The sequence below is a fragment of the Aplidium turbinatum genome, chromosome 6 (genome assembly GCF_918807975.1).
Source record: "Aplidium turbinatum chromosome 6, kaAplTurb1.1, whole genome shotgun sequence".
NCBI lineage: Eukaryota > Metazoa > Chordata > Ascidiacea > Aplousobranchia > Polyclinidae > Aplidium > Aplidium turbinatum.
This window is the reverse complement of record NC_137477.1, coordinates 30,426,464-30,454,234: the sequence shown is the minus strand read 5'-3', so window position 1 is coordinate 30,454,234 and position 27,771 is coordinate 30,426,464. Positions and strand designations below refer to the sequence as shown.

At 38.5% G+C, this 27,771-nt stretch overlaps 1 protein-coding gene across 1 annotated transcript; it reads left to right on the top strand.

The window, feature by feature from the left end:
- Positions 1-8,157: 8,157 nt before the first annotated feature.
- Positions 8,158-21,473, top strand: LOC145771633 (stress-induced-phosphoprotein 1-like). The gene is made up of 12 exons (XM_082583354.1): positions 8,158-8,253; positions 12,543-12,626; positions 13,426-13,557; positions 16,678-16,819; positions 17,192-17,348; positions 18,077-18,245; positions 18,520-18,749; positions 18,995-19,212; positions 19,326-19,487; positions 19,999-20,135; positions 20,610-20,749; positions 20,979-21,473. The coding sequence occupies exons 1-12, from the start codon at positions 8,251-8,253 to the stop codon at positions 21,049-21,051; spliced, it is 1,647 nt and encodes a 548-aa protein (XP_082439480.1). The 5' UTR covers positions 8,158-8,250; the 3' UTR covers positions 21,052-21,473.
- Positions 21,474-27,771: the final 6,298 nt, after the last annotated feature.

Genomic DNA, 27,771 nt, shown 5'->3' with positions numbered 1-27,771 from the left:
TCAATCAACCATTTTATTAATCAACGGATTACCTAATTTCAACTAAAAGATTTGAGAACTAACTCACTCACTGCACTCACATCCAATTTCCAAAATGGCGACAATAGAGATCAAGCGACGGAAACTCGGAAAGGCGAGAATGGAAATGAGAGGGGTTCCGGATGGCGTGTGGCGACGGAAACCAGCTGATCATTATTCCAGTCGTTTTTAGAACTTTTGAAAGGAAATATTAATAAAATTTTCTTTAAAATTGCTAAAAACAACAATTCCTTTTTAAGACAAAATTTCCTTGTAAAACTGTTAAAAATCCTTTGAATAAACTGGGTGAATATAGCCTCTGCCTATTTTGAACTCTGAGGTATTGTTAATTTTTAAAGCCATCAACCTTACTCGTTATTGGTATAAATGTAGTGCAGTACATTTAAAGAAAATTTAGGTAAGAACAGTTGGCAGCAAACAGTTGGTATGATAGAGGTTTTGAAATTTAAAAAATTGTGTGGGCTTGTCTGTTCAAAAAGTATCATACCCACTTATAAAGCAAAGAAACAAGGAAGTGGCTGCATTTACGGTGCCGTAAATACAGCCGTTCCATGCCTTTTTTTTAATCTTTACGTCGCTTTTACTGCGCATGCGCTAGTGTTGGGCGATATTGAAAAAAACGATACGATATTTGAAAAAATACTCGATATTTCGATACTTTTCGATATTTTTGTTCTAATTACGAAAAGAGTTTCTCAGTCTTCGAAATTAGCGTCGGCAATTGCGGAGGTGATTGCCGACGCAGATGCAAGAGTGGCGCATTAGCGTCGGCAATAAAAATACCGAGGCCACACGAGCGCTTGTAAAGTTAGGGTCAGACATTCCTCCCAGTCGTTATGCCACAGCCATAGATTTGTTCCTTAGTCAACACCCTGATGGAGCTCTGCAAAAGAGGCGTGTGGATGGGTATCAAAGCACGAAAACGGCAAAACGTGGACGCTTCATGGCGACGAAGACAGTGTAGATTTACAGCTAAGCGATGAGCCTCTTGATGTTTCTGATTTCAGTGATGACGCGACAGCCTCATCCTCCGATTGATGATTCCGATTCTGTCATCTAGTTCTTCATCAAACAGACTTTGTATTGCTCGCAGTATCTCAACTGTGCCGAAATTATGTAAGTGCATACGTAAATCGAGACAATCTTCTCGCAGGGAGCTATTAATTTGTTATCGGTACTTAGTTGAGCAATTAACGCTATTTTATGATAATTCAACGTCGCTAGATGTCAAATCAATGCAAAACAAACGTAAATTTCTTATTGGGCATTGTTGTTACGCAATATATCCCGCCAGGAAAATTAAATCGATTTGTGCTGACTCGAACGTTGAATCAACCTAAAATTAATTTACTTTTCCGCCCCGTGAGTTATTCAATGTGAATTACTGTAACAGCGTGCATATCGCGTTGCTCGCTTTATCGCTAACTTTAGCATATTTTTCGATTCTCGTTTTCCATGTTTGGTACAATTTTTTTCGTAATAAACGTTCACAGCAATTGCCGAGGCAATTTCAACTTTTGCCGTTTGGCCGCGGCAACGTTTTTGTAGGGGTTTGCAGTTACCAGTTAGGGCTGCAATAGTTAAAATATCGAACGATATTGAAATAAATATCGATATTGAAAAGATATCGTATCGTATTGAAAATTCGATATATCGCCCAACACTAGCATGCGCGCTGTTGCTGGAAAAAAAGTGGGGTGCAACCTAGTTCGTACCTTGAACCATTTGTACAGTCAGTTCGTATCCTGAAAAGATCGAGAGAAAAAATTAAAAAAGCCGTAGTCGCTGATCGCAATTTAATAGCACACAGCCGAAGTCGCTGATTGGAGTTTCCCCAAACAATTTGAAACAAACTCGAGGGTTAGGGTTAGCAGAAACTGCAAAACTGCGGAAAAATGTTTGCGAAAACTGCGATCAGCGAGGGTTAGAGCATAGATTACTCTATGGTTAGAGTTAGGGTAAGCGGAAACTGCGGAAAAATGTTTGCGGAAACTGCGATCAGCGAGGGTTAGAGTATAGATTACTCTATGGTTAGAATTAGGGTTAACGGAAACTGCGGAAAAATGTTTGCGGAAACTTCGATCAGCGGATTTCGGTTTTGAGCTATTTTTTCTCTCGATCTTTTTAGGGGAAAAATTTTAAAATGATTGCGGAAACTGCGATCAACGACTTCAGCTTTTTTATTTTTTCTCTCTATCTTTTCAAGGTACGAACTGACGGTCCGAACTGTTCATGGTACGAATTAGGTTGCATCCAAAAAAGTGCGTAAATAACTTCTAAATTCAACTGATTTTGCCAAGTGAATCAGAGGTGCGTGCAATCTTTGTCTGGCTCGTACTCGCAAGGTTTTGAGTACGATTCCACCAAAAGGTTTTGTTTTTTTTTTAAAACTCAATTCTAACCTGAAGTGATTCAATCGTTAGGTTACGCATTTGTTTTTAGTTCTGACCATCACAACGAAAAAACAATATATGTATGACAAACATAACAGAGGTATAAAAAAAGGTAGAAGCGACAAAACGCGGACGTTATAGCGTGTATGACAGCAAAGCAGGACAATCAGTTTAAAATATGACACGGTCGTAACACTTAAAAATTTTATAAATTTAGATTTTTTTTTTACTCATTTTAATTGTTAAAGAAAAAAAACTCACTAGCCTTTTTTTCTCTTTGTTTTAAATTTATAAAAATTTTGTTAAGGTGTTACGACCGTGCCATATTTCAAACTGATTGTCCTGCTTTGGTATCATGCACGGTATAACCTCCGCGTTTTGTCGCTTCTACCTTTTTCTAGACCTCTGCTATGTTTGTCATATACTGTTTTTTGCTGTGATGGTCAGAACTAAATACGGCCATAAATATGCATAGCCTAACAATTTAGTTTAAAAAAAAAATCACCACTGGTGGTATCGAACTCATACCTTGTGAGTTCGATCGCACGCGCCACAAATTCACTTGGCAAGACCAGTGGAATTTAGAAGTTATATATATATGCACGTTTTTTCACGTGTTTTTCTCAGAAAAAGAAGGTGAAAAAAAAAACAAAAACACGCAGATGCAGCAACAGCGCGCATGCGCAGTAAAAGCGACGTAAAGATTAAAAAAAGGCATGGAACGGCTGTATTTACGGCGCTGTAACTGTAGCCACTTCCAAGAAACAACAGTACGGTACTCTTGCATGGCAATAAATATTCCAATAAAATCACTTGCTTGCTATAAGTGCACTTAACAAGTGGCTTCCTTTAAAGAAGTCAAAGGAGCTGTAGCCTGTATACTCTTCATTGCTTTTTTGGAAGTGGCTATGCTTACGGCGCCGTAGATATAGTCGTTCCATGCCTTATTTTCAATCTTTACTGCGCATGCATGCTGTTGCTGCGCTTTTTTCTTCTCCCACTTTCTCTTTCAAAGCAAAAGATGAACAAATGAAAAAAGTGCATATATATATGTTTTAAATTCAACTGTTTTTGCCAAGTGAAACAGTGGTGTGTGCGATCTTTGTCTGACTCCAACTCCCAAGGATATGAGTTCGATACTACCAGGAGGTGTTTTATTTAAAGTAAATTCTAACTCGAAGTGACTCAACCGTTAGGCTGCGCATTTTTGTGGCCGTTCAGTTTAGTTTGTTTTTATTTCTGACCATCGCAACGAAAAAACAGTATGTGACAAACATAGCAGAGGTCTAGAAAAAGATAGAAGCGACAAAACACGGACGTTATAGCGTGCATGATACCAAAGTAGAACAATCAGTTTAAAATATGGCACGGTCGCAACACTTTATTATTTTTTTTTATAAATTTAGAAAAAAGAGAAAAAGGACTAGTGAGTTGTTTTTTTTTTAATTCTAAATTTATAAAAATTTTATTAAGGTGTTGCGACCGTGTCATATTTTAAACTGATTGTCCTGGTATGGTATCATGCACGCCATAACGTCCGCGTTTTGCCGCTTCTATCTTTTTCTGGATCTCTGCTATGTTTGTCATATACTGTTTTTTCGTTGTCATGGTCAGAAATAAAAACAAACTAAACTGAACGGCCACAAAAATGTGCAGCCTAACAATTGAGTCACTTTGGGTTAGAATTTACTTTTAAAAAAAAACCTCCTGGTGGTATCGAACTCATATCCTTGGGAGTACGAGCCGGACAAATATTGCACGCGCCACTGCCCAGTGTTTCACTTGGCAAAAACAGTTGAATTTAGAAGTTATATATGCACTTTTTTTCATTTGTTTGTCTTTTGATTTGAAACATGAGGTGGAAGAAAAAAAGCACAGCAAGCTTGCAAACGCAGCAAGAGCATGCACGCGCAGTAAAAGCGCGGAATGGCCCGTTTCGGCTAGTCTGATTGGGCTAGTCCGATTCGGCTAGTCCTATTCGGCTATTACCCTATTCGGCTACAGCCCGATTCGGCTAGTCCGATTTGGCTAGTCCGATTCGGCTAGTTCCCTATTTGGCTACAGTCTTTATCGGTTAGTTCGTATTCAGCAATTTTTTGAAAATCCAACGATAATCCTTCTGTAATCCAAAAAAATCCTTCTGTAAATCCAATGACGCCTTCTGTTTATTTAGAGAATTTTGTATTTTATTCCACAATATGGTTTCTTTTGCATTCCGACAAAGAAAAACAAATTGAAATGAAATTTAGCGAAAAATGTTTGAACTATTAAATTAAACTGTTTGCTCACATAAAATCGACAACGACGCCTTCTGTTTATTTAGAGAATGTTGTATTTTATTTCACAATATCGTTTCTTTTATAGTTGAAATTATCGAAGCTTTGGATGAGTGGGGTTTAGACCTAACCACTGAGATCTTAAAACTAATTTAAGCGAATAAAATATATTTTTGAACTGTTAATGTTTGCTCAGATAAAATTGACATGTATCCTGCGGCGCCATCTGCATGTAAACTTAGAATATATTAGAATCCTCAACTATTACAAAATTCTAAATCCAACGACGCCTTTTGTTTATTTAGAGATTTTGTATTTTATTCCACAATTTATCGTTTCATTTGCATTCTTGCATTTTATCCAGTGTTTACCTTTGAGTGCTTTCCCAGACGGCAAAATCCGTCATTTTTACAATAATTCAACGTCTGCAGACGTTAAATCAATGTAAAAATGGCAGATCTTACTGTCTGGGTGAGCCATGTGATAAATTAAAGCCTTTGGTTGCGTCATAATGAATTGCGTAATTACCATTCCTAGACCGAGGAGCAAGACCACGCGCGCCGGTATTTAAAAGAGAATAGCGGAGAAAAAAGTAATGCTTGTCACAAAGCAATAACGAAATTCTTGAAAACCTTTTCGATTGCGTTGATTAATAATTTTAATTGGGAAAGAAAGCCAGAAGTAGACGTTTTTTTATTCAGGTTAAAGTGAAACCACTCTACGTTGGACTAAAGCGCAAAGTAACTATCAAGTTGCCTTGCAAAGCGGAAGATCAAAGTTCGCAAAACTAGTCGTAAAGTTGATTTTGCCCAAAAATTAGGTTGTTGAAATCAATGCTTAATTACTCGTAACTTTCACGTGATATAGGCCTAATTTTTTTTTTGTAGTCAGAGTGTAAAAGATGGAGGTTTGATATTATCGAATTGCATAGTCGTCGACTTTTCAAAAAACCTTGGGGGGCGAGAAAGGTGATGACGTCATAACCGTAACGCTATTTTACTCAATTAAAATAGTCTTTGATTAAGCTTAGTGTCTTGTTTATATTGACAAATAGGTCGCAAACCGAATTTATTAGAACCGCTGCTTGAAAGGATTAGTTTTACGCATGCAGTACGCCTAGTCGTAAAAATTTTGAAATTGTTAGCTCATAATTGGAACAGTTGAAAAACAAGACGATTCGTTTCCTTTTCGTGGGAGTGAATAACAACGATCAAGACAGTGAAGTTATCGAAATAAAACGTAAAAAATCATGATCTCAAGCAGAGGGAAAACCCGCTATCAGTTTTATTAACCTCGTTTCGCTAATTACTTTCTTTCAAAGCGTTGACAACGGCGAAGTGTTTTCTCTTCTGTTTTTTATCGAAAGTCTTTGTAGTCTTTTATTGAATACAGTAGGCTGTATACTCGAGTAAAGGTCGAGATGTTCGCAAGTGATTTTCACATCAAAAAGGCAAGTTCAACCAACACGGGACATGCTGTTGTCTCCAGCTCGGCAGTTTTCAAAATGAACGCAACAAAAATCATTGTCGACGTAGATTACGGAGTGTGCCTAAGTAAAAGTTTTGAATACGTTTATTTGCAGTGATTCAAACTTATTTTTCAAATTCAATGATTTCTTGTCAATTCTAAACTTTATGCACTTGTTTAGCAGTATGCAAAGCTCACGAGACAAAACAGAAAGAGCTGTTTTAAGAGATCATTTTTTTATTTTTGCGTGTAGGATATAATCGTTGTTATTATTACGTAACATTCCATGATCGTTAAAGTCGATGTCAAACCTTAGCGGCCGCATAAAACAACCATGTCAGGTCAGCTAGGTGATAATAGCGGTAAGAGACGTCGTTAATGCAGGCAATATCTGCGACCAAGACCATTAAACCCTTTTTCTTTTATCGGTTTTCGATTTAATTCTTACACATTGCGAAAAAAACAATGCGTTCTGTTAAATCATAATTGTCTCACAGCGGGAAGACCTCGTTGAAAATAGCACGTCTAATTTAGCTGGTTTACTGAATATTGCCGTGAATAGTTACGTGACTATACCAGCAGCGTAAGTTACTCTACCATCCACTTTGAAATTTCCATACCGTATGAGAAAGCCATGCGATCAGCTGCTGTTTTGCGGGCAAGAGCAACGTAGGCTTTTCTTGCTTTCGGCATTATTTAAGTCCGTTTAAATTATCTAAATCTCTTTCGCGAAGTGTTTTATCTTTAAAACACCACTTGTAATCACCACTTTTGTTGCCCCTCAACCATAAATTTACGGGGGGCGCCGCCCCCCGGAAGTCGGCGCGTATGTCGAATTGAATCGCCGGTTAATACTTACCGCCAGTTAATACTCTAAATTGATGGACCGCGCATTATCGTAAAAAACTGTTCGTCCGCGCATTTGCCAGTTTGACATATAATATATGACTTTGTTTTACAGCATCAAATTTATGCTATCTCCGTAATTAATAACTCGTATGTAAGTTTTTACATGTATTTTGAACAATAACACACTCGAACAACTAACAAAACACTTCTATTTATCTCATTAACCTCTATTGGTAATAATGAAAAATGTTGTTTTGATGTAAAAAAACATATTTTGAACGAACCCAGACAACAAAATTCGTCATTTTTACACGTACCATATCACTAGGGATGTTTCCGGTGTCATAAATATGATTTAAGATTTCAGTGGCTAGGTCTAAACCCCACTCATCTAAAGCTTCGATAATTTTAACTATAAAAGAAACGATATTGTGAAATAAAATACAACATTCTCTAAATAAACAGAAGGCGTTGTTGTCGATTTTATTTTTAATTTATTTAACAGTTTAATTTAATAGTTCAAAGATTTTTCGCTAAATTTCATTTCAATTTGTTTTTTTTTGTCGGAATGCAAAAGAAACCATATTGTGGAATAAAATACAAAATTCTCTAAATAAACAGAAGGCGTCATTGGATTTACAGAAGGATTATCGTTGGATTTTCAAAAAATTGCCGAATAGGGAACCAACCGATAAAGACTGTAGCCAAATAGGGAACTAGCCCAATCGGACTAGCCAAATCGGACTAGCCGAATCGGGCTGTAGCCGAAAAGGGAAATAGCCGAATCGGACTAGCCGAATAGTAGCAGACCCGTAAAAGCGACGTAAAGATTAAAATTAAGGCATGGAACAGCTATATCTACAGCGCTGTAAACATAGTCACTTCCTACTTTTTTGTTGCAATATTCTAAGATAAATATTAACAACATGTAGCGCTGGTTAGGCTGCCGGGTACGAAGTGCATTTTCCTAGCGTAACTCAACCTATCAAAAATATTTATTGGTGCAGCTTTCCTGCATGCCAAAGTATCTTGTACGCAAAAAAAGATTTAAGACCATTTAGCCATGTACGGTATGGTATTCTTAACCAGTAGGATACATAGGCTATTGAATTAAAGTTAGATTTGTATTTTTGAGCTTTTTTCAGAATTTAGCAAATGTTTGTAAGAATTGTTGAGTGATCCTAGATATCGTACCTAGGTCATTTCCTGGTGATTATTTGAATACAATGGTGAGTATAATTCAAGTATTATTTTTTGTTGCATATTGGGTAATGGGTATTGTGACCTATTAATGTAACCAGTTGAGGCTGTGCTTCCAGATTTACTTGAGAATAAAGTATGGGCATGTTAGGGTTACTCAGGTCTTACTCATGTCAGGGTTACTCAGGTAAGGTTAATCAGGGTTACTCGATCTTTCTTCTTTACCGGCCAAAGTCATATCTTTTCCAGCCATGGTACCACTTCGCCCTTTCTCTCTTTGAGCAATTAAAAACTCTCAGTCTTCTTGAATTTGCATTAGTTCCAAGGCATTTGGATGTGCTATATCAAACAATCTGTCCAGAGTCTTCAGAAAATTTAGTTTCCTTGTTTTTTGTAGTATTTGAACGTTTTGCTTTGTTTTCTTTATTGTTTTTCAGTTTCTGCCAGTTGTTTACAAGTTTTTCAAAAGTAACAATCAACTTTTTTTCTATTTGCAAGGAACTTTCGCTCTTTTTCAGAAATCTAATACTATGTCAGATAGTGCAGAGGAACTCTCTCTAACCTTCTTTTTTTCACACAGTGCAAGTAGAAATAAACTTGCAGAACTTCTCTTTTTGATGGCAGCTTCGCCCCAGTGAGACAACGTTTATAACTGTGTACGAGCCATATCTCATCTTGATGACGACCAACTGTTTTTGAAGTCATAAATTTGAAGAATTCAATACAATGCTAATGCTTAAAGTACACCTTTTTCCTGCAGAAATAATAAAATTTATGTCAAACAAATTTGCATTTGAGCCAATTGCTGTTAGCTTGTGCCATTAAAATAACTTCAAAAAATTCATAAAAATTGCCAAATTTCTTGAATTTTTCACGATTTTCTAAGTCCGCCAGGAAGCTCATATCATTACCCAGTGAGGCAGTAATCCCAAAATAGGTTTAAATAGTGTTTAAGACCTTTCATCTGTCATATAAAGTTGTGTTTGAGCATTTATTATCCATTAGTGGTATTAAAATATTTTCTATAAAAATCATGAAAATTGCCAAAATTCTTGAATTTTCCAGATTTTTAATGTGCAGTAGCACGTTCTAAATTTTTTCCGATTCGAATGAAATTTTTTTGTGGTTGTTTTTTCATCATATGTAACAATAATCAAGGGTAGCCCATTCAATTTTCAAAAAAAAAAATTTTAAGGACCACCCTAGTGTGCGGTGCAGTGTCAAAGTTTCAGATAAATTGCGGTGTGCGCCGTGCGGTTAGGTGATTCAGTTGCGGTGCGGTGTGCGGATAAAAATTTTGGGTTTGCTGCATCTCTATAACAGACTGTCATTTATTCACGCAATATGATGTCATAAAAACAAAATGGCTGACTTTCCAGGGTAGTAAAGCTTGAAGTGAGGGAAACCGGCTCAGGTTTACGCTTACAACGACATGAAAAAAAAGCTTTACAAGGGTCCACGTCTTTTAGGCGCGCACGCCGCACACTGTGGCGTCGGGATATTTGGGTGCGGAGCACTGTGGCGCCCGTTCATTTAGGTGCTATTCCTAGTAAAGTCTGCAGATTGTATCAGCTTGGCAGGTAGGGCTATGCTTTTCACACAAAATGTTATATTGAACAGAAAAATATGTTGTTTTGTTAATGCGCTTGTGGATATGAGGTGCGAGACAAAGCTCTACTACTCTTGATATTAGCACATCTCCACAGGACATTTGCTATGCATCCTGAACACAGATTGAACTTTATTTAATCTGTTATCTTTCGCAATTACTTCTACTCGGGATAGACTGGTCGTGTGGCGAGTTCGTATGAGACAACTCTCTACTGCATGAATACATTTCTAAAGGGGATATGAACCCTGGCTACAAGTTGCAAGCATAATGGTGCGACTTTGCTCGTTATCAAACCTAGTTGGGGTTTTGACGGAAAATTAAGTTACTCTTTACTCAAGCCTACCACCTGCTTGAATATAGGCTACGGTATATTTTTTACTGATGTTTAGTGTAGTTATTATTTGATTCACTAAAAGTGAACAAAGTCATGATCGGAAACTTGAATAACTTATTGATAAAGCTTTCGCCGACGCAAACCTGGACTAACAACAAATAAATGCCGAACACGCCCATTAAAATACAATATATTTTTCTGTTCAAGATAACATTTTGTGTGAAAAGCATTGCCCTACCTGCCAAGCTGATACAATCTGCAGACTTTACTAGAAATAGCACCTAAATGAACGGGCGCCACAGTGCTCTGCACCTAAATATCTAGACGCCACAGTGTGCGCACCTATTTCACCGGCGCCTAAAAGACTTGCTCCCCTTTACAAAGCCAACATTTTAACAAGTTCTCATTCTCAAGTTCAATCGTTTTCTTCTTCTTGCCTTTGTTCTTTCAAAACAACACACACGTAAGGGACCTCTGTTAATCACATGCAGAAACGGATTGGCAAGCACGACGCACATGACTTGCAGGCGTTTTGCGGATCGGCGAAGCATTTTTTCAAAAGAATTTTTTTTCCTTTCTCTGTATTATTTCCAAATCCAATTACCCGATAAAAAGCGGTTTTTAGATTCGATTCTGGATGGATTCGAAATTCTACTTTGGGCATCCTTACTTAGGATGCAACCTTATTAACCCACAAAATGAAACTGCAGCTGGCTTTAGGCTAGTCTGATTTGTATCATAATCTTCGTATGGTCGCAACTTCACACATTCACCAATTTTATAATTTTGGTATCAAAAAGACGGCAATTAAATTTTCTTTAAAATCTTGTCAAACTTGATGTGTATCCAGGCTCTAAGCTTGTGTGGACTACTTTTTAAAATGTGGGCCTGGAGAGCAAACAATTTGCTGCCTACTATCAAAAGCGCGGGAAACTTTTTTTGAGAGTGAGCAGCACGTGCAGACAGAGCGAAAAAGGCCGCTTTGTACGTCACAGAATTGGATCATTGCGCTGTCAATTTACATTAGGCTAATATTCTAACACTCTAACTGTGATATATCCACTTCTACAAATAATTGTTAGTTTTCTCTCTCGTTGCCGACCCCTTTTGATTTTTTCTAGTTGCGCCGCTGTGTATATCGTTTTATTGCTTCACTGACATTTAATTGTATTGGAATTTTTTATCAGCAAAAAGGATGCCAACATCACAAAGTTTATCATCAACAAAAAAACTGCCTACCTAAATAATCCCTACAAATTCTCGAAAAATTTACCTAATTGGATTCTCCAAATTAAATTCTAAACAGGCCATTCTGTAATTTGTGTTCCAAACACAACTTTTGAGTTAACTTAATGTTTCATCAGGCCTTAAAACTCGTGTTTTTTTCCGGCAGCCATCGTGGCCTACCGAGAGCTCCTTCTCGGCGGCCATATCTGCGTGCTTGGAGGCCAAAATACAAATAACGATAGCACAAGTAAATAGAATTAAACTTGCAACAAGGCCAAAATGATCGCTTGGTGTTGTTGAAGTCTGGGCGACGTCCTGCTATAGAATGGTTGTACCACGCAATGACTGCTTTATCGGGATTGTAATCCGGTATTGCGGACCATCTAATGACACTAAATTGTTTCAACTGCATACCGCCTTTCATAAAACCTGACCATTTATACCGTTATGATGTCACCATTGAGGGTGTGAAGTCACTAACCCACAGCGGGAACATTTCTAAACTACGAAGATACAACATCGAATCGACATAAAAACGACAATATTGCCAGCCGATGTAAATTAGCACTTCGGATTAACACTTTGTTAACATAAACGGGAATTACAAACACTGGTGATCGCAGCTGGATATTTTCCATACAATGGCAAATGTTTCCGCACAATACAACAGTGGTGATAATGACGCGCTGACCTAATTCTGCGTCACTCTTTGATATTAGATATTTTCGACAGTTGATCCACGATCATTCTATTGTGAAATTAAATAATTGGCTAGAAGAAACCGGCGGCCAAACTTGGCCGACTGAGGAGGTAGCACCGGCGGTCATTCAAGCACTACTTAGCGGCCATGGCCGCGATGGCCGCCGGCTGCTTTAAGGCTTGTTTCATTGATTTTCTTTGGCAAAAATATATATATATACCAAATTGAATTCTATATTTTGTACTTGATATAACTATTCTAAAGTAGATTCAAAATCTCAACTGTTTGAAAATGTCCATTTCTAACCTTATCCAAAGGGTTGTTTAGATATATATGTTTATTGTATATCAAAAACAGTGCTATTAAATTCTGTTTATAACCTGAGCATTGAGCATTATTGCTAATGCTGATAGTTTGTAACTGTCTTTTATTTTTTTGTTTTAAGGGTGATGTGGCGGATTTAAAAACCAAAGGAAATACAGCACTTGGAGAAGGGAAAATAAAAGAGGCAATTGATTTTTATTCCAAAGTAAGTGCTTGTCGATATTCTGTTGATTTTAATGTTTTTGTTGCGTAGTAATGGCAGTGTACCGGTAATGTGACAACCAATGTATCATACAAGGGTAGATCAAAAAGTAATGAGCCTCCAGATTTAATCTTGCTGTATTCCTTGCAGTAAACACACAATATGCACATAAAATTAGCAATAAAGTCAAGAAAGGAATGTTGAGCAGACGAGGTTATTTCTAGTGTTGCACGGAGGCAACATTTTGGCCAGAGGCAGGGCATTGGGATGTATTTGCACACTGCCTGCAAAGCACCACCCAGGTGCTGACTACTGGGTACAGTGGTACTCGGCATTTTGTTGCGGCTGATCCGTCACAAAGACATTACACTGTCAAACAAATTGGCGCAAATTCTACTTTGTGCCTGCATTGAGGAGATATTTGTAGACTTTGTTGACCTTAAGCCTACTAATTCGATTAGCGCTCACAGCTTGCTCAATAATGCTCATGCCTTGTTTGACTCAGACGTTGCACATCTGTTGATCCATTTTACAAACCAGCGATAGAGGAATCTTAAAACTTTTAACTACAATACCGGTTGATTGCTTGTGTTTTTAATATTGTAGGATAACAATTTTGTTGCTTGATCTTTACAATGATGTGTATTTTTTTATTAAAGAATACAACTACAGAACTACTGTTGATAATAAATTAGATTACATGAAAGATGTAATCGTTTATAATTGTTTCATACATAATTGTCGATTCAGTATTGGATATGTAACCAGTATTTCTCAATGTCTCTTCACAATTATATTTCAGGCCATACAAATTGATCCCAAGAATCATGTGTTGTTTAGCAACAGATCAGCTGCATATGCCAAACTCGAAGACTATGATAAAGCTTTGCTAGATGCCGAAACTGTGATAGAGATTAAGCCTGATTGGCCAAAAGTAAGGATTATGTATTTTTCCTAAATTTTTTGTTTTCCACTAAACAATGAAACATGGATTCAATCTATATACATAATTTAAGTTTTCAAGCAATTTTATATGAATACTGTATCACTAACGAAATAGTTATGATTCACTTTTCAGCATAGTTTCAAATAGAAATAATTTTTGTATACGGTAGTCTATAGATGTACCGATACCAATATTTTGGCCGATCCCAATACCGATATCAATTTTTTAGGCCGATACTGATACCGATATTTTGGCCGATACTTTGGTGTTACAAATAGAAGCAATTTTGGTATTTACAAGGAATTATATCAAGGTTTTAGTAATGAAAGTCCACCGTAATTGAGGACTGGGGTATATAAGGGAGTATATAATAAGGGGTATATAAGATATAAGGGAAGAAACATTTCATCATAATTTGGGTTTCTGAAAAATTAATAAAGTGTTTGGGCAAACTCTCCAAATAAGCTATCATAATTGATAATAAGATGTAAAATGTAAACCAAGTGATTTGTGTAGTCGTACAAAACTATTCGACAAGTAATGTGCATTGTGCAACCTAAGGGCGCTTGTCGTTTGGTTGAACTTGAAAAGCTTTTGCCAGGCCAAAACTACCCAGATAGCAAAAAATGTATAATTTTGCATCGTTTTTACGTTGCTAAACGTTTAAAAAAACCGTGTAACTTGGTTGTTTTTAGTAAGCTGATTCTATCAGTTTGTGATTTAATTTCCACCTTTCGTTGTAATAAACTGACCAAGCTTAAACAATGTCATGGCAGAGTAAGTAGGCTCAAAATGAAAGCAATGGGACTACGAATCCCCACTAAACTAATCAAAATGGTCTTGTTGCGCCTAAGATGACAACCTCATTGTGAAGAAAGGAGCGTTTTTCCCGGCTATCAGCACAAGGTTGAGCACTCACTACTTACTAGTACAGCGAGCAGTTGCGATTCGCTAACCACAACGGTGTAGCTTCCACACTAGCCATTTCAATTCTTGTCGATGTCAATTCTTGCTACAAAATGGCTGCCGAGAAACATATAGTTGATTGGATGGTCTAAATGGCTAGCGTGGAAGCTACACCGTTATGGTTAACGAATCGCAACAGCTCGCTGTACTAGTGAGTGCTCAGCCTTGTGCTGATAGCCGGGAAGAACGCTCCTTTCTTCACAATGAGATGTCATGTTAGGGGCAACAAGACCATTTATTGATTAGTTTAGTGAGGATTCGTAGTCCCATTGCTTTCATTTTGAGCCTACTTACTCTGCCATGACATTGTTTAAGCTTGGTCAGTTTATTACAACGAAAGGTGGAAATTAAATCACAAACTGATAGAATCAGCTTACTAAAAACAACCAAGTTACACGGTTTTTTTAAACGTTTAGCAACGTAAAAACGATGCAAAATTATACATTTTTTGCTATCTGGGTAGTCTTGGCCTGGTTTTATCCTCTGCTGAGAGTAAAAAAGAAACACAAATGATAAATATTGGAGAAATTGAGTCTCCTTCACAACTTAAGAATCGAACAACGCAAAACTGCTAAAACAAAGCGATTTGTTTGAGTGAAAGAATCACTGTAAGCAAACAATGCCAAAAGGTGTGCGCATGAAGTCATGGGAGTGTGAGGTATCAAAAATTTGAATAGGTTGTTATTTTTTTAAATCAATGTGACGTTAGTTACTACTTTAAAAAATCTATATCTTTTCTTCTGCAGAAAATCTGCAGTAAACGCCTTTTTTTTACATGTTTAGTATCGGCTAAATTTTGCCGATACCGATACTTAAAAAATGGCCGATATCACCGATGTCGATATCGATATATCGGTACATCTCTATACGGTACCATACTTAAAGTGTTTTGTATATACTTTCTGTCGATATTGTGTCTTTGAAAATGTTTTCAAAGTCTAAGTTAATCTAAATTTCAGCTGTAAAACTGTATTATAAAACATTGATTACGTATGTATATACTTCGAGTACAGGTCGACTCCTGCTTTTTAAGGTTAAAATCACTTGCCAAAATCTCGACCAATAAATCTCGAACAAATGACCAAAAAGTCTCAACAAAAAAACAAAATAAAAACAACGTTTCATGATTAACACGCTTTCAATTAAAATACAATGGAAGTTCTGTAAAATCTCACAGCAGCATCTGTTTATTTAAAGGAATTAGCTTGTAATGGAGATTGACTAATTAAAGTCTCAGCAAAAATAGAACGTTTCGTTTGCATGGGTATTGGCCTGGGTATAGGTATAGCAAGGTAAACACAAAAACTTTCCACCCTAAATAAACAAAAGCCGTCGCTGGATTTTCAAGAAACAACCGAATCGGTCTTCTCCGAACTGGGATATCTCTGAATCAGAGTGTCCGAACACTACGAATAGTCCCCGGCCGCCCTAAATCTGATGTTAAAGCTTGCATTCGCTTGCAGGGGTGCTAATTTTATTGAATTGTCACGTGCGTAAATAATTTGGGTCTGCTACTATTCGGCTAGTCCGATTCGGCTAGTTCCCTAATCGGCTAGTCCGATTCAGCTAGTTCCCTATTCGGCTACAGTATTTTTCGACGGACGACCTGCGAACATATGCAAGCATTTAAATGGTCAACTTCAATGACAACTAAGACATGTAACGCTGAAACCCAGGTTTATTCTAAACTGCCACTTAGGTTTCAACTTGATCTTTTATAACAAACGCTATTTGGCAACTGTCTTTTTTTCGTTGACACGTTTTCGCTGAGACTATCTCATTAACCTCTATTGTTAATCATGAAAAATGTTGTTTTGATGGAAAACACTAATTTTGAACAAACCCAGACTACAAAATTCGTCATTTTTACATTGATTCAACGTTGAATTGTCTAGTTCCACATAGTCTGTACACACATAGTCTGTACACACATGAGATGAGTGCTTTTTGCTTTTCCAAGAGTTTTTTTTTAATCCAGGTCCAGGTGTAAGTATAACGGTATTTGCTTGTTTTTAAAAGAACCTATTTCATGGCACAACCACATAGCAGTAACTTTGTACAAGCGGCAACACATAATGTGTTGTATTGAAAATTGAATGCGCAGCAGCACCGTAGTTTAAAGTCAGTTTTGAACTTTGATAGGGCTATTCACGGAAGGGCTCTGCATTGGAGTTCTTAAATCGCTTTGAAGAAGCCAAGATGGTGTATGAAGAAGGTCTTAAGTCTGATCCCAACAATGATCAGATGAAAAAAGGAATCGAGCAATGTGAAGCTCATCTCACTGGTAAGTAGTTACATGTTATAGGCTAGGATTTATTGATTATGTAGTTTAGTTTGAAATTTTGAGTATTTCATTGAGTACACAGCAAAGCTACCGTTTTACAGTTACCTCTTAAAGTTACCTGTTACAGTTACCTGTTTCATGCAGGTAACTTAACAGCTTTAGTAAGTCTGTCGTGAAAACGCTATCAGAATGCTAGCCTATCACATACGTTTTATGCCGACAGTGTTTTTTTAGATCACGATAATAAAATGACTCACTGGGATGTAATTTGGTCGGCATACTACTGTATATGAGAAGAAGTCTTAAAAATAAGAGTAAAATTATCTCTTCTGTAGGTTTGATTAACTTTATCGTTAAACTTGTTTCACCCAGGACCAGCTGGAAGCCAACCTCTAAAAAATCCTTTTGGAGACCTTGCTGGCATGTCACAAAAGCTAATGAATCACCCAAAAACAGCTAATTATTTCAAGGATCCCAGTTACCTGCAGCTATTAGCAAGCTTAAGCGGTGACCCAAAAAATTTAGGAACGTGAGTGAACATATTGGTCTTTTCGAAACATACTGTACATTTGCAAATCTCAACACGTTTGAACTATTTTTTCGTAAATGTTTAATTGCTGCTGTTTTCACCGCTGGACGTACAGTACAGTTACTAGTAGTTGCAGGTAGTGATGGAGCAACTTCCGGCTCCGGGCCGGAGCCACTACCATCTCCGGCCCTAAGCTGGAGTTGAAAAAAGTGACCGGAGTTTAGCCGGAACCTGAGCGGGAGGTTGTTCCATCACTACCTGCAACTACTGTACTAGAAATCCTTTGTTAAATAAATGTGCGGCCGCGGTTTTTCTCAGTTATTTATATCTGGCCCTCCTGTATTTAAGGTTGCACATCCCTGGCCTAAGGTATTGCGACCGTTCCAATTTAGAAATGTATTAAAAAAACGTCAAGTTTCTAAAATTTGGCGTTAAAATCGCCAATATGGCAATCCTGTTTGCCGTGCAAGATGAAGCCTTGCGTTTGGCTTCCAGTTCAGATGCTACACGATACAGCTGTCTCTTGTCAACGTGCATCGTCGCCTTATAATATTGTAGTTAGACACTCAGAGCATTGTAATAAGTAAAATTGATCATCCAGCTGATGGCCTCTTGTCACTGTTTGTCGTGAACATACTGCAGCGAACAGCAATCTAACCGGCAATCGTAAAGTGAAATTGTACATTGAGATGAAGTTTCGAAGTTAATCTGAAATTGTTATTCTGTAGACATCTTTCCGACCCCCGAGTGCAAGACACTTTAAGTGTTCTCCTTGGCATAAACTTGCAAATGCCTGACATGAATGGAGACGAGTCAATGGATACTGAACCTAGCCCTCCACCAAAAGCAAAAACTCCTCCACCTCCAAAAGAAGAGGCACCTTCCCACATCAAAGAGGTATTTTCACTTTAAAGTTGTTTTCGTCTGATTTGTTTGAGTCATCGTTTGTGTGGGTAGCTTCCCACTTTGCATGCTTTATAAGAAGGCTAACAGAGGGTTCGACAAAAGAATAGTTTATTTTGTGACACAAGACAATTTCACAGCAACAAAACTAGCATTATGTTGACACGACCTGAGCACATTGGCATAAAAAACATTCTGTCTTTTTAGCCAGTTGATATAACTAAAGAGTATTTTTGTGTTATTGGACTCTAATGTGATTTATTTGCAGTCGTTACAACAAAAAGAATTGGGCAACGCTGCTTACAAAAAGAAAGAATTTGAAATCGCGTTGGAACATTACAACAAAGCCATCGAATTGGACCCCACAAATATGGCCTTTTTGACCAACAAAGCTGCTGTGTATTTTGAGCAAAACGAGCTTGAAAAGTGTAGAGAAACATGTTTTAAAGCGATTGATGTTGGCCGTGAAAGTAGAACTGACTACAAGTCAATAGCTAAGTAAGTAAGAAAACACTGGTAAACATTATCGTTTAGGTACCGTTGTATAAAGCACGGGCTTTTGTTTTTGCCACATTTATTTGATCTTGTCAATAACGATACGTACATTAATAATCTTGGAAGCTGAACTTTTTCTTGGTCTTGCAATTTCTCACGTTAATTACTTTTGATTTCAAAATCGATATTCCTATTGAAGTGCGCAAACGTTATAGCGATATGTTATCAACGTCGTTACATCATTGCAGGGCATTTGCGCGGATCGGCAACTCGCACTTGAAAGAGAAAAATTACGAACTCGCTTTGCAAACCTTCAACAAATCTTTGACCGAGCATCGGACAAAGGAGGTCTCAGCCAAAGTCCAGCAATGCCAGAAAGCGATCGCAGAAGCGGCGAAGCTGGCCTACGTCAATCCTGACATCGCTGTCGAAGAAAAGGAAAAAGGAAACGAATTGTACAAAGCGGGTAAAGCTTCTTGGTAGAATTTTAATACCTCAACAAATCGCTTTGAAATCTCATGTCTGAAATTCGAGTCTGAAAGCGTGAAGTTGGTACTACAGTGTGAGTATCTGTTCCAGGAAAGTATCCCGAAGCCCTAAAGCGCTACACGGAGGCGATCAAGCGTAACCCCGACAGCGCTGCTCTCTACTCCAACAGAGCAGCTTGCTACATGAAGTTGTTGGAATTCCGGCTCGCCCTAAAAGATTGCGACGAATGCGTCAAGAAAGACCCACAGTTCAGTGCGTATTGTTCTCGACATTATTTCATGCCTTTTCCACTTGTACGTTGCAACAGAGACTTTTATACATATTTTGTTTGAAAAAAATATCCTTTTTTCTTTAGTAATGATTTAGGCCACACGGACCTTAGAAAGACGATATTTATAAAACTGTTTAAAACTTTTCGACTCACTGTTAAATCTTTTGGAAATTAAAAAATTAGTTGTTCAGTTAAGAAAGCTTTGGCGAAATCGGTCAAAACGTTTTATGCAAGAGCATGCTTTAAGTTAACTTTTTAAACATCAGAAATGAAATATGATGTATATGTTAAATACTTAAATGTAATACATATGATATTGGTTATCTTCGTATTTTGTTCATATTATTTGGTATAATGATATTTATAGGTTATTCAATATCCATACCAAATGAACTGCACTTTCAGTGTTGCCAGTTGCTTTATTTTTACCGTGCCTTATTTACTCTTTTATTAGATCTTAATCGTAAACTTGAAGTCGATGTTTCTTTCCAGTCAAAGGTCATGTGCGGAGAGGTGGGGCGCTTGAGGCGCTAAAGGAATTTTCGAGAGCGGTGGATGCTTATCAGAAGGCACTCGACATCGACCCCAACAACACAGAGGCAACTGAGGGATGCAGAAGATGTCTTCATGTGCGTTGAAATGATGAATGAAATATCACTTGATACCTCTTCCAATCTTTTTATAGAATTTATTGTAAACTACAATTTTAATGACACAGTTCAGATTTGAAAAATTGCCATTGAATTACTGTTCGGAGTGATTTCCACATAGCATTTAGATCAAGTTTAGCATGTGCCTCGTAACTAGTTGTGTCAATAAAACTCGTAATCTCAAACGTTTTGCACTAAGCAGTGGTCGGTCTCTGTTTTTAACCGACTTTGACGATCTAATCCGTTTCTGTTTCACTTTATCACAAGGTATGAGGCTGTGACATTCTTCTAACCTAAACCGGTTGCTGGTCGTGGTTTTGATGAGAACTAAACTATTTTCTGGAAGAAAAAAAAAAACTCAACTTCAAATAAACAGTTTGATTGATTTGAGTGTACTCACTGTGTGGGAGTCCCAGGAAACTTCTCCACTAATTCATTTTCTTGCGTTTATAGAGTAACTACCAGAACCGCAATGATCCGGAGGAGGTTAGGAAACGAGCCATGGCTGATCCGGAAGTTGGGAGGATCATTCGAGATCCAGCAATGAAAATGATTCTTGATCAAATTCAGCAAGACCCCAAAGCTTTGAATGAGTGAGTTTTGTAGCCTACATTTTTCCAAGTTGTTCATATGTTTTCACGTGGTTGACATCCTCGATCGGCAAAAATTGAAACCGTAGTGATTGCAGGCTGTGACGTGAAAATATCACATCGAAGTGGTTGCTGTCTCTGATCTGCATCTCGTCGAAGATACCGCAGGAGCCCAATTGCTCGTAATCTCAAGTATATATTTTTTTTGGTAAATTTTATTGCAATTTTTCAGGCATCTAAAGAACCCAGAAGTCGCACGAAACATTCAGAAGCTTATAGATGTAGGAATCTTATCTGTGCGCTAAGAGGGTGGTGTTCATTGAAACAAGAAATGAACTGAACATTTCCAACTCTAAGTTTATAAAAGAAATGCGTTGGCAGCACACTGAAAGATTGCTGCATAGTGCATACACATCAGAAATGTGCGTCGTTGTGTTTGTGCCCTGATGCAGTTATTGAGTTGCTATAAGCGTGATTAAATGTCACAAAGCCTGCAAAGGGTTTTCATGGTATTCTGTGCAGTGTGCATGGTATTACAAATGTTGGAGTACTGCACAATATTCAGGACTGCCAGCTTCAATGATTCGGTTTGTGATTTAATGTCTGTCGTTGCCGCTTTCGTGTACCGTACCACGTTGATCTTGCAAACTTTGTAAATTAATCTGGATTTTCGTAGACATCGGTCAATCGCCGTAATTTGTTAATAAAAAGATATCAGTTGGTCTCAGTTCAGTCGTTTTTATTTCCTACAATCATGATGTGAACATAACAAAGGTCTAGAAAAAGGCGAAAGCGACAAAACGCGAACATGTAACCGCTAGTATAGGACACGTTGCCAGCAGAAGATTAAATGACGTGCACTGGGTTACCTAATATTCCCAAAAAGCAGGTGTTTTTCTTCCAAATTTTTTGTTTCTCTTGCTAAATCGCATACCATTTAGAAATTGACCTAACTAGCGACATTATCATAATCCGCGTGTTTTCAGCAGTAGATATAAGGAGTGTTTTTCGGAGCTCACAAGAATTGAATTGTGCACCTACTGTACTTGTGTTGAATGTGTTGTAGCCTAAGAAGGGGCACTGCAGACGAATATTTAAAATTTCTCTGAAACATGTCATGCAAAACTTTGTGAAAAAAGTAGTTTTTGAAATATTTCCGTGGCCATGCAACAAGATTGGCTACATTTAAAACGGCCATAAAAAAGCAATGCACCGGCACCCCAGCCAGAACCAACCAATCGCCTTCACAAAGCAATATAATTATGTGAAGCGACCTGTCGAGGACTTCTCCCAGGCATTTGTGGTTTGGGCAGGGCTTTTCCATCGGTGTTGATTTTGAGCTCACGTTTTGCATCCCAATTGTTGAAGGAAGGCTGCGTCGCTGTTTCAGTTATGAGTACCGGTATGCCGAAAGTGTCGACATATTCTTTCTTCAGCTCTCTTCTAATGTTTCGACAGGTTTGGAATTTGCAGATCGTGATAGCAGTTAGCCGACCGTGTGTTGCCGGTCATAGGGGTAGAAACAGTAGATGTTGATCCGAAAAGGAGCCAGAACAGATCTCTGAGGAGTGCCATTTTTAAAGCGTGGTAGCTCGCTAAGATTATTGCTTTTAGTGGTGAGAGTACAAAATTATTCTTGTTGTAAGTGAGCTCAATGATCACGCGCCTGCCTGGGAAGAGGAATTTGCGGAGCGTCTGTGAGATCGAGAAATACAACACCGGCCTCATGGCAGTTTTAATGTCTTGATCATAAACATGTTCCGGCCCATTGTTTTGATATGGAAAATGCCTTGTCACAGAGGTAAGGGAACGTTCAAATATTACGTAACGCTTTTTTTCCGAATTTTTGACCCCCCCCCTCTCCCATGTAACGCCAACGTAACGCTTTTTTCAATCCCCCCTTCCCCCATGTAACGCTTTTTCACTACGAATTCAGCACAAAAAACTACCATTCCGTACTCGAAAGCGTTACGTAACGTTTTGCTTGAACCCCTCCCCCCCGATATGACGCTAACGTAACGCTTTGCATAACCCCCCCCCCTCCCCCTCGAAGGCGTTACGTAATATTTGAACGTTCCCTAAGTGGTGTGATCATCTTCGATACTTGTCGGCTGTTTAACCGAGTGGTGAAAGTCCTGATACGGCACTCGAAAGGTAGCCATTTTAAGGTAACCACTTTTGTAAGAGCTTGTAAAGCATTAACTAAGCAGAAGATGTTTAATTGGCTACCGTCCAATTGTGACTCTTCTAGAACTCAGGTCAGCCAGAGAATTGATCAGTGCTTTGAACGTTGCTGTGTAATTACAGCAGAAAAAAGAATTATGACAGGGGTGGAAAACGAACCCACGTCATCGAAATGTATTCTCTAAGAGCTGGCTACGGCGGAACGTTCCTTAATTTACTTTCAATCAGAGCTGTTTGCGTTTTTTCTTTGTTCTACCTCTAACTTCCATTTACGTAATGACGTTACAGACAACGCATAGTGTGATTGGTTCATGCTTTACAGGCGCTTACAATAGTTGTTATGTTAAAGTGACTACTCACTCGAAAGGGCCCCAGTTCGACACTGCCCAAAAGCAAGTGGCTGTGTATGGCAGAACACTTGAAGATATGCCTGAAAGTGGGCACGAAGATTGGCTTCCCTGCTTCAACCACCTGGTGTAAGCGTAGATTAGACAAAACAAACTCCGATGCTTATCAGTGCAGGATATGCTATTCACGGCAGTAGCCTAAGCGGTAACAATTAACGAAATTTCGTCTGCCAACTTCGGTTCACATCTACATCAATCACCTCACCAGTCATGTCTATCCAGAAAACCTGAGGTAGGCTACTTATTTTAGATCAGCGTGTTTCCGAGGAAATTCATTTTTCTATGGCGGTCTCTGGGAGCGAGAAGCGAGCAACAATATTTTCCATAACCATAGTTGGTGCGATTGCCTACTCTTCCAAATCTACCTTTGATAATAACCATGATACTTAGGCTAAGCTTATAGTCCAGTCGTTGAAGGGTTTTACCTTGACTTATCCGCTGTTTTCGAAATTCCGCCGTTTTTTTCAAAATGGCTGATGTACAAATACTGAAATATTCAATTTTTATGAAATTATTGTTAGTGGTGGTGCTCATTTAAAAGTAAATTTCATACTGCAATTATTTCACATTGGCAAAGTTTTGGTCCACCGTGATTGCCGGAAGAAGTTTACGGATACACAGAAAAGGGTTCAGGGAAAATGCCTGCAAAGAAATTACGATCTGTGACAAGGAAATTCAAGCTTCTGAAGCCTCCAGTAGGCTATACTGTGTCAAAAGGGTGCTGATGGGATTAATGCTGCCAGTACTAATAGAGGGGACAATACTGTTGCGACAGCTGGTCGATAAGTACACATAGACTGTCGTAGGCCTAAACGTTACACCAACCCAATCGATACCTACAGCTTAAGAAGAACAGAGAGGAAAGTGGGTCTTGCGTCACGAGGAAACGAAGTGTTCGAATTCTTGATGGAAATTTCGGCAGTAAGACTCATTGTTTGTTTTGTGGGACTCGAGTTCTCACGGACAGACCTGGCTTTAGTTTTGTTAAAACAGATGTTTTTGCAAGGACTATGTTAGAGTGTTGTGAGAGACGTTCTGACGATTGATCAATGGTCATTCGCCGTGAAAGGTCGTATTGAATATTACGGTGGCGATTTGCATGCTGCACTGTTTATACCATCATTCTTGTAGGGTTAATTTTATATATGGATTTAACGTAACCTTGTAATGCGGCAGAGTATTGAGGCAAAACGTCGAAAATCTGGGCGACCGAAGGATGAGGAACAGGACCAGGCATCTCTAAAGAAGTGTTCACATCTTGAACAGAATGATGAAGAACAGTTAACGATATCAGACCGCAGATCTAAAGTGAAGGAGTTTTTAGCAAATGATGATTGCCTTCCTTATGGATCAAAATATCTGAAGACCCAATCGATGAATCTATCTATATAACTGAAGGTCAGGGCCTTCATGACATTGTCACTATGAGAGAGAAGACATCCGAATTCCTCCTATCTCATTACCTAAAAACAATTAGGCATGAGGATGATGAAGAGTCACACAAGAGAGAAATAATTATAACTGCGGCAAGGCTCATCAAAAATGATGTTCCATCTGTTAATGATCATTATCCAAGCACAGACGCACTCAATAATAATAGTAATCGTGTTTTACGTGCGCCCATTGCGATACATAACATACAGTGACACTGCGATCGCAGATGCGATACAACAGACGATAGGAAGCAGGGAAGTGACATATAGTCTTCGAGTCAGCTGCTCCCCTTATTTTGGCTTGCCATTAAGTGTCTTCGCCGAGACACAGTCGCGTGCTCTGGAGCGGTGTCGAACTCACGTCCTTTCGAACGTCGCGCAGACGTTCTCACCACTCGGCTACGCAACCGACACTCAATCTCGGTCCTGCTGTAACGTAGCCCACTTGCCTGAAACTTTGCGTACACTGTTGGGTTCTTTATTTGTAGGAAAAGACACAAAGCAATAGGTTGCAAGTATTGGCCAAGCTGTCGTTCTCACCACTCGACCGACCAGATCGTCAGACCACGAGCGGTGATTGCATCATTGCAAATTGATCTTGCTGTTCAAGGACATCATTTGTACACTGTACAGGTCGAGATTTCTTGTTGATACTTTACAGTTTACACAATATGGGATATTGTTCTTACGCAGAAGTCCTGAGGTTTGAAAAGAATGCAGCTGATTGTGTAGCGTCAGAATCCATTGTTCTAGAGAACATAGACCTACTCGAAAGTACAATGTTATTTGCAGCTGACAATGTTGATCATAATATTATCACCCTGGATGGGAAGGGGACTTTCCACGGGATGGGAATGATTGCTACCTTGACACCGGGTCAGAAAGCAAACCGTATGATTCTAAGGCACAACATATCACAACTCAACATCACAGACAAGACTAGGATTGAAATCATGCAACTCCGCTTTGCCAATGAAGCGCAGAAGACATCACTGGCTGGTTATGTACCTTTTTCTCAAGATCAAGCCCTGAGGAATATTGTGAATGGTGTTGTGGCCGAGGATAACGTTATGGTACATGAACATGAACGAAAAAAAATGATCGACCTATTCGATCAGTAAAACACTTCGGGGTAGCCTAAAGGCTGCGAAGTGATCAATGCCCCAGGGGATCCTGATGTTCCGATTGTGAAGGCTACTGTTCTTAGTGCAGTGTCACACTCGACAACGTTGATTGGAGAAGACACAGATCTGTTGGTCCTGCTTCTTCATTATGCGCAAAAAGTAAACAGAGATCTATAGTTTCGTTCCGACAAGAAAAATGCTGACATAGTGTATCATATAAACGAACTGAAAATGGTGATGAGTGAAGAATTATGTTCCCAGTTACTTTTCTACATGCCTACACTGGATGTGACACAACATCAAGAATCTTTGGTGTGGGTAAGAAAATCTGTCTTTCACAATCTGGTAAAGGGTGATGCTATTCTGAAAGACTGTGCCAATTACCCCCTTCTGCCAAAGCAGACAGCAGCATCCATTGTGAACAAAGATTGTCAAGCGATGGCTGTGATTTTTGGGGCACCCGAACGGATTTCCTCTCGTCATTGCACTACAGAGTAGGCTACTAAGAAAAAAGTAGTCTCTTCCCAATCATTTGTGACACCAGAACGCATACCACCTACTGAGTCATCAACAAAATTTTACTGTCTGAGGGTTTACTATCAAATAATGGTCGGGCTAGGACAGGAGAGTGATATGGAAACTTGCGGGTGGGGTTGGAAACTGGAAGGCAGTCAGTTTGTGACAACAGAGTCGGACATGAATGCGGACCCAGATTCCCTCTTATAGATTATCCACTGCAACTGCACAACTGCCTGTAGCACTGCCAGGTGTAGGCAGAATAATCTACTCTGTACCTCAGCATGTGGACAGTGCAACTTGATGCCTGTGACAATACGTACAATCAGTCATTACTGGATGAAGATGATGACCAGGACTTATTAAGCAACTGAATGTAAATGACTTAATAAGTGGTTTGCGATTCTTGTAGTGTCAGTCTTTCACTATTGGTTTAGTTTCATATAAGTCTTTCCATAAAACCAATTAGTTAATTTCATTTTGAATTGTTTTAATGAATTCCTTACCACCTTAAACCTAGGGATAGACGCCAGAATTAGAGCTCTAGCATGAATATTAAGTGAATTATTGTCATTATACTGTTTTGGCGGCCATCTGGAAAATGACAACTTTCCGGTGCTCTGATTCTCCTAGATTTTTAATATATTATTCTTGATGATAAATACTAGAAAAAGCCGTTGGAAAACCTTTTGTAGGAATTTTTTTGGGTCAAACCATATATTGACCTGACTATAAGTGAACAAATTTATCGTTTTTGGAACTATTATGCATTAGCGTAGGCTATTATATAATATTTTGTTAATGTCACTTCGTTTAAAGTCAAATATAGTTGTTATTGAGCACCTACTTGCTAATTAATTGTGACAATGATAATATCATATTTTAAAGAAGCCGTAGTATGACGATACTTCGGAAAAATTTTCAAATTTTGTTTATCCGCCAATTTGAGAAAAAAAAATGGCAGATTTTCAAAAAAGGCGGATAACATTTTTTCACCAAAAGATTTTCACGGGGATTTTTTTCTGGTCAATGTACATAATCAACAGAAACAATGTGCAAAGTTTCAGCTTTACACCAATTAAGTCAAGGTTCGGCCCTTTTTTTCGCTTCAACGACTGTACTATTAATGGCAAAAAGAGAAATATGTTCATGTTTCACTGCTATGTAACAGCAGCCTCGGATGAGAAACGAAGCTCCTGCGGGTTCCAACAGTCGACATACTACGATTACTACGTGCATCACACTGCTGGCACGCCATCTCAACATGCGACATATTTCGCACTAAGAACATAATTTACCCCATGTGACAAGATATAAATCAAATTGATGGAGAATTGCAAAATCTCCAGCTTTTCCTCTCT

Excerpts from the sequence above, each read along its gene's own strand:
- LOC145771633 (XM_082583354.1), top strand. Across the intron at positions 17,349-18,076 it reads GACCCAAAAAATTTAGGAAC|ACATCTTTCCGACCCCCGAG; the intron begins GTGAGTGAACAT and ends GTTATTCTGTAG. Across the intron at positions 18,750-18,994 it reads GACTACAAGTCAATAGCTAA|GGCATTTGCGCGGATCGGCA; the intron begins GTAAGTAAGAAA and ends ACATCATTGCAG.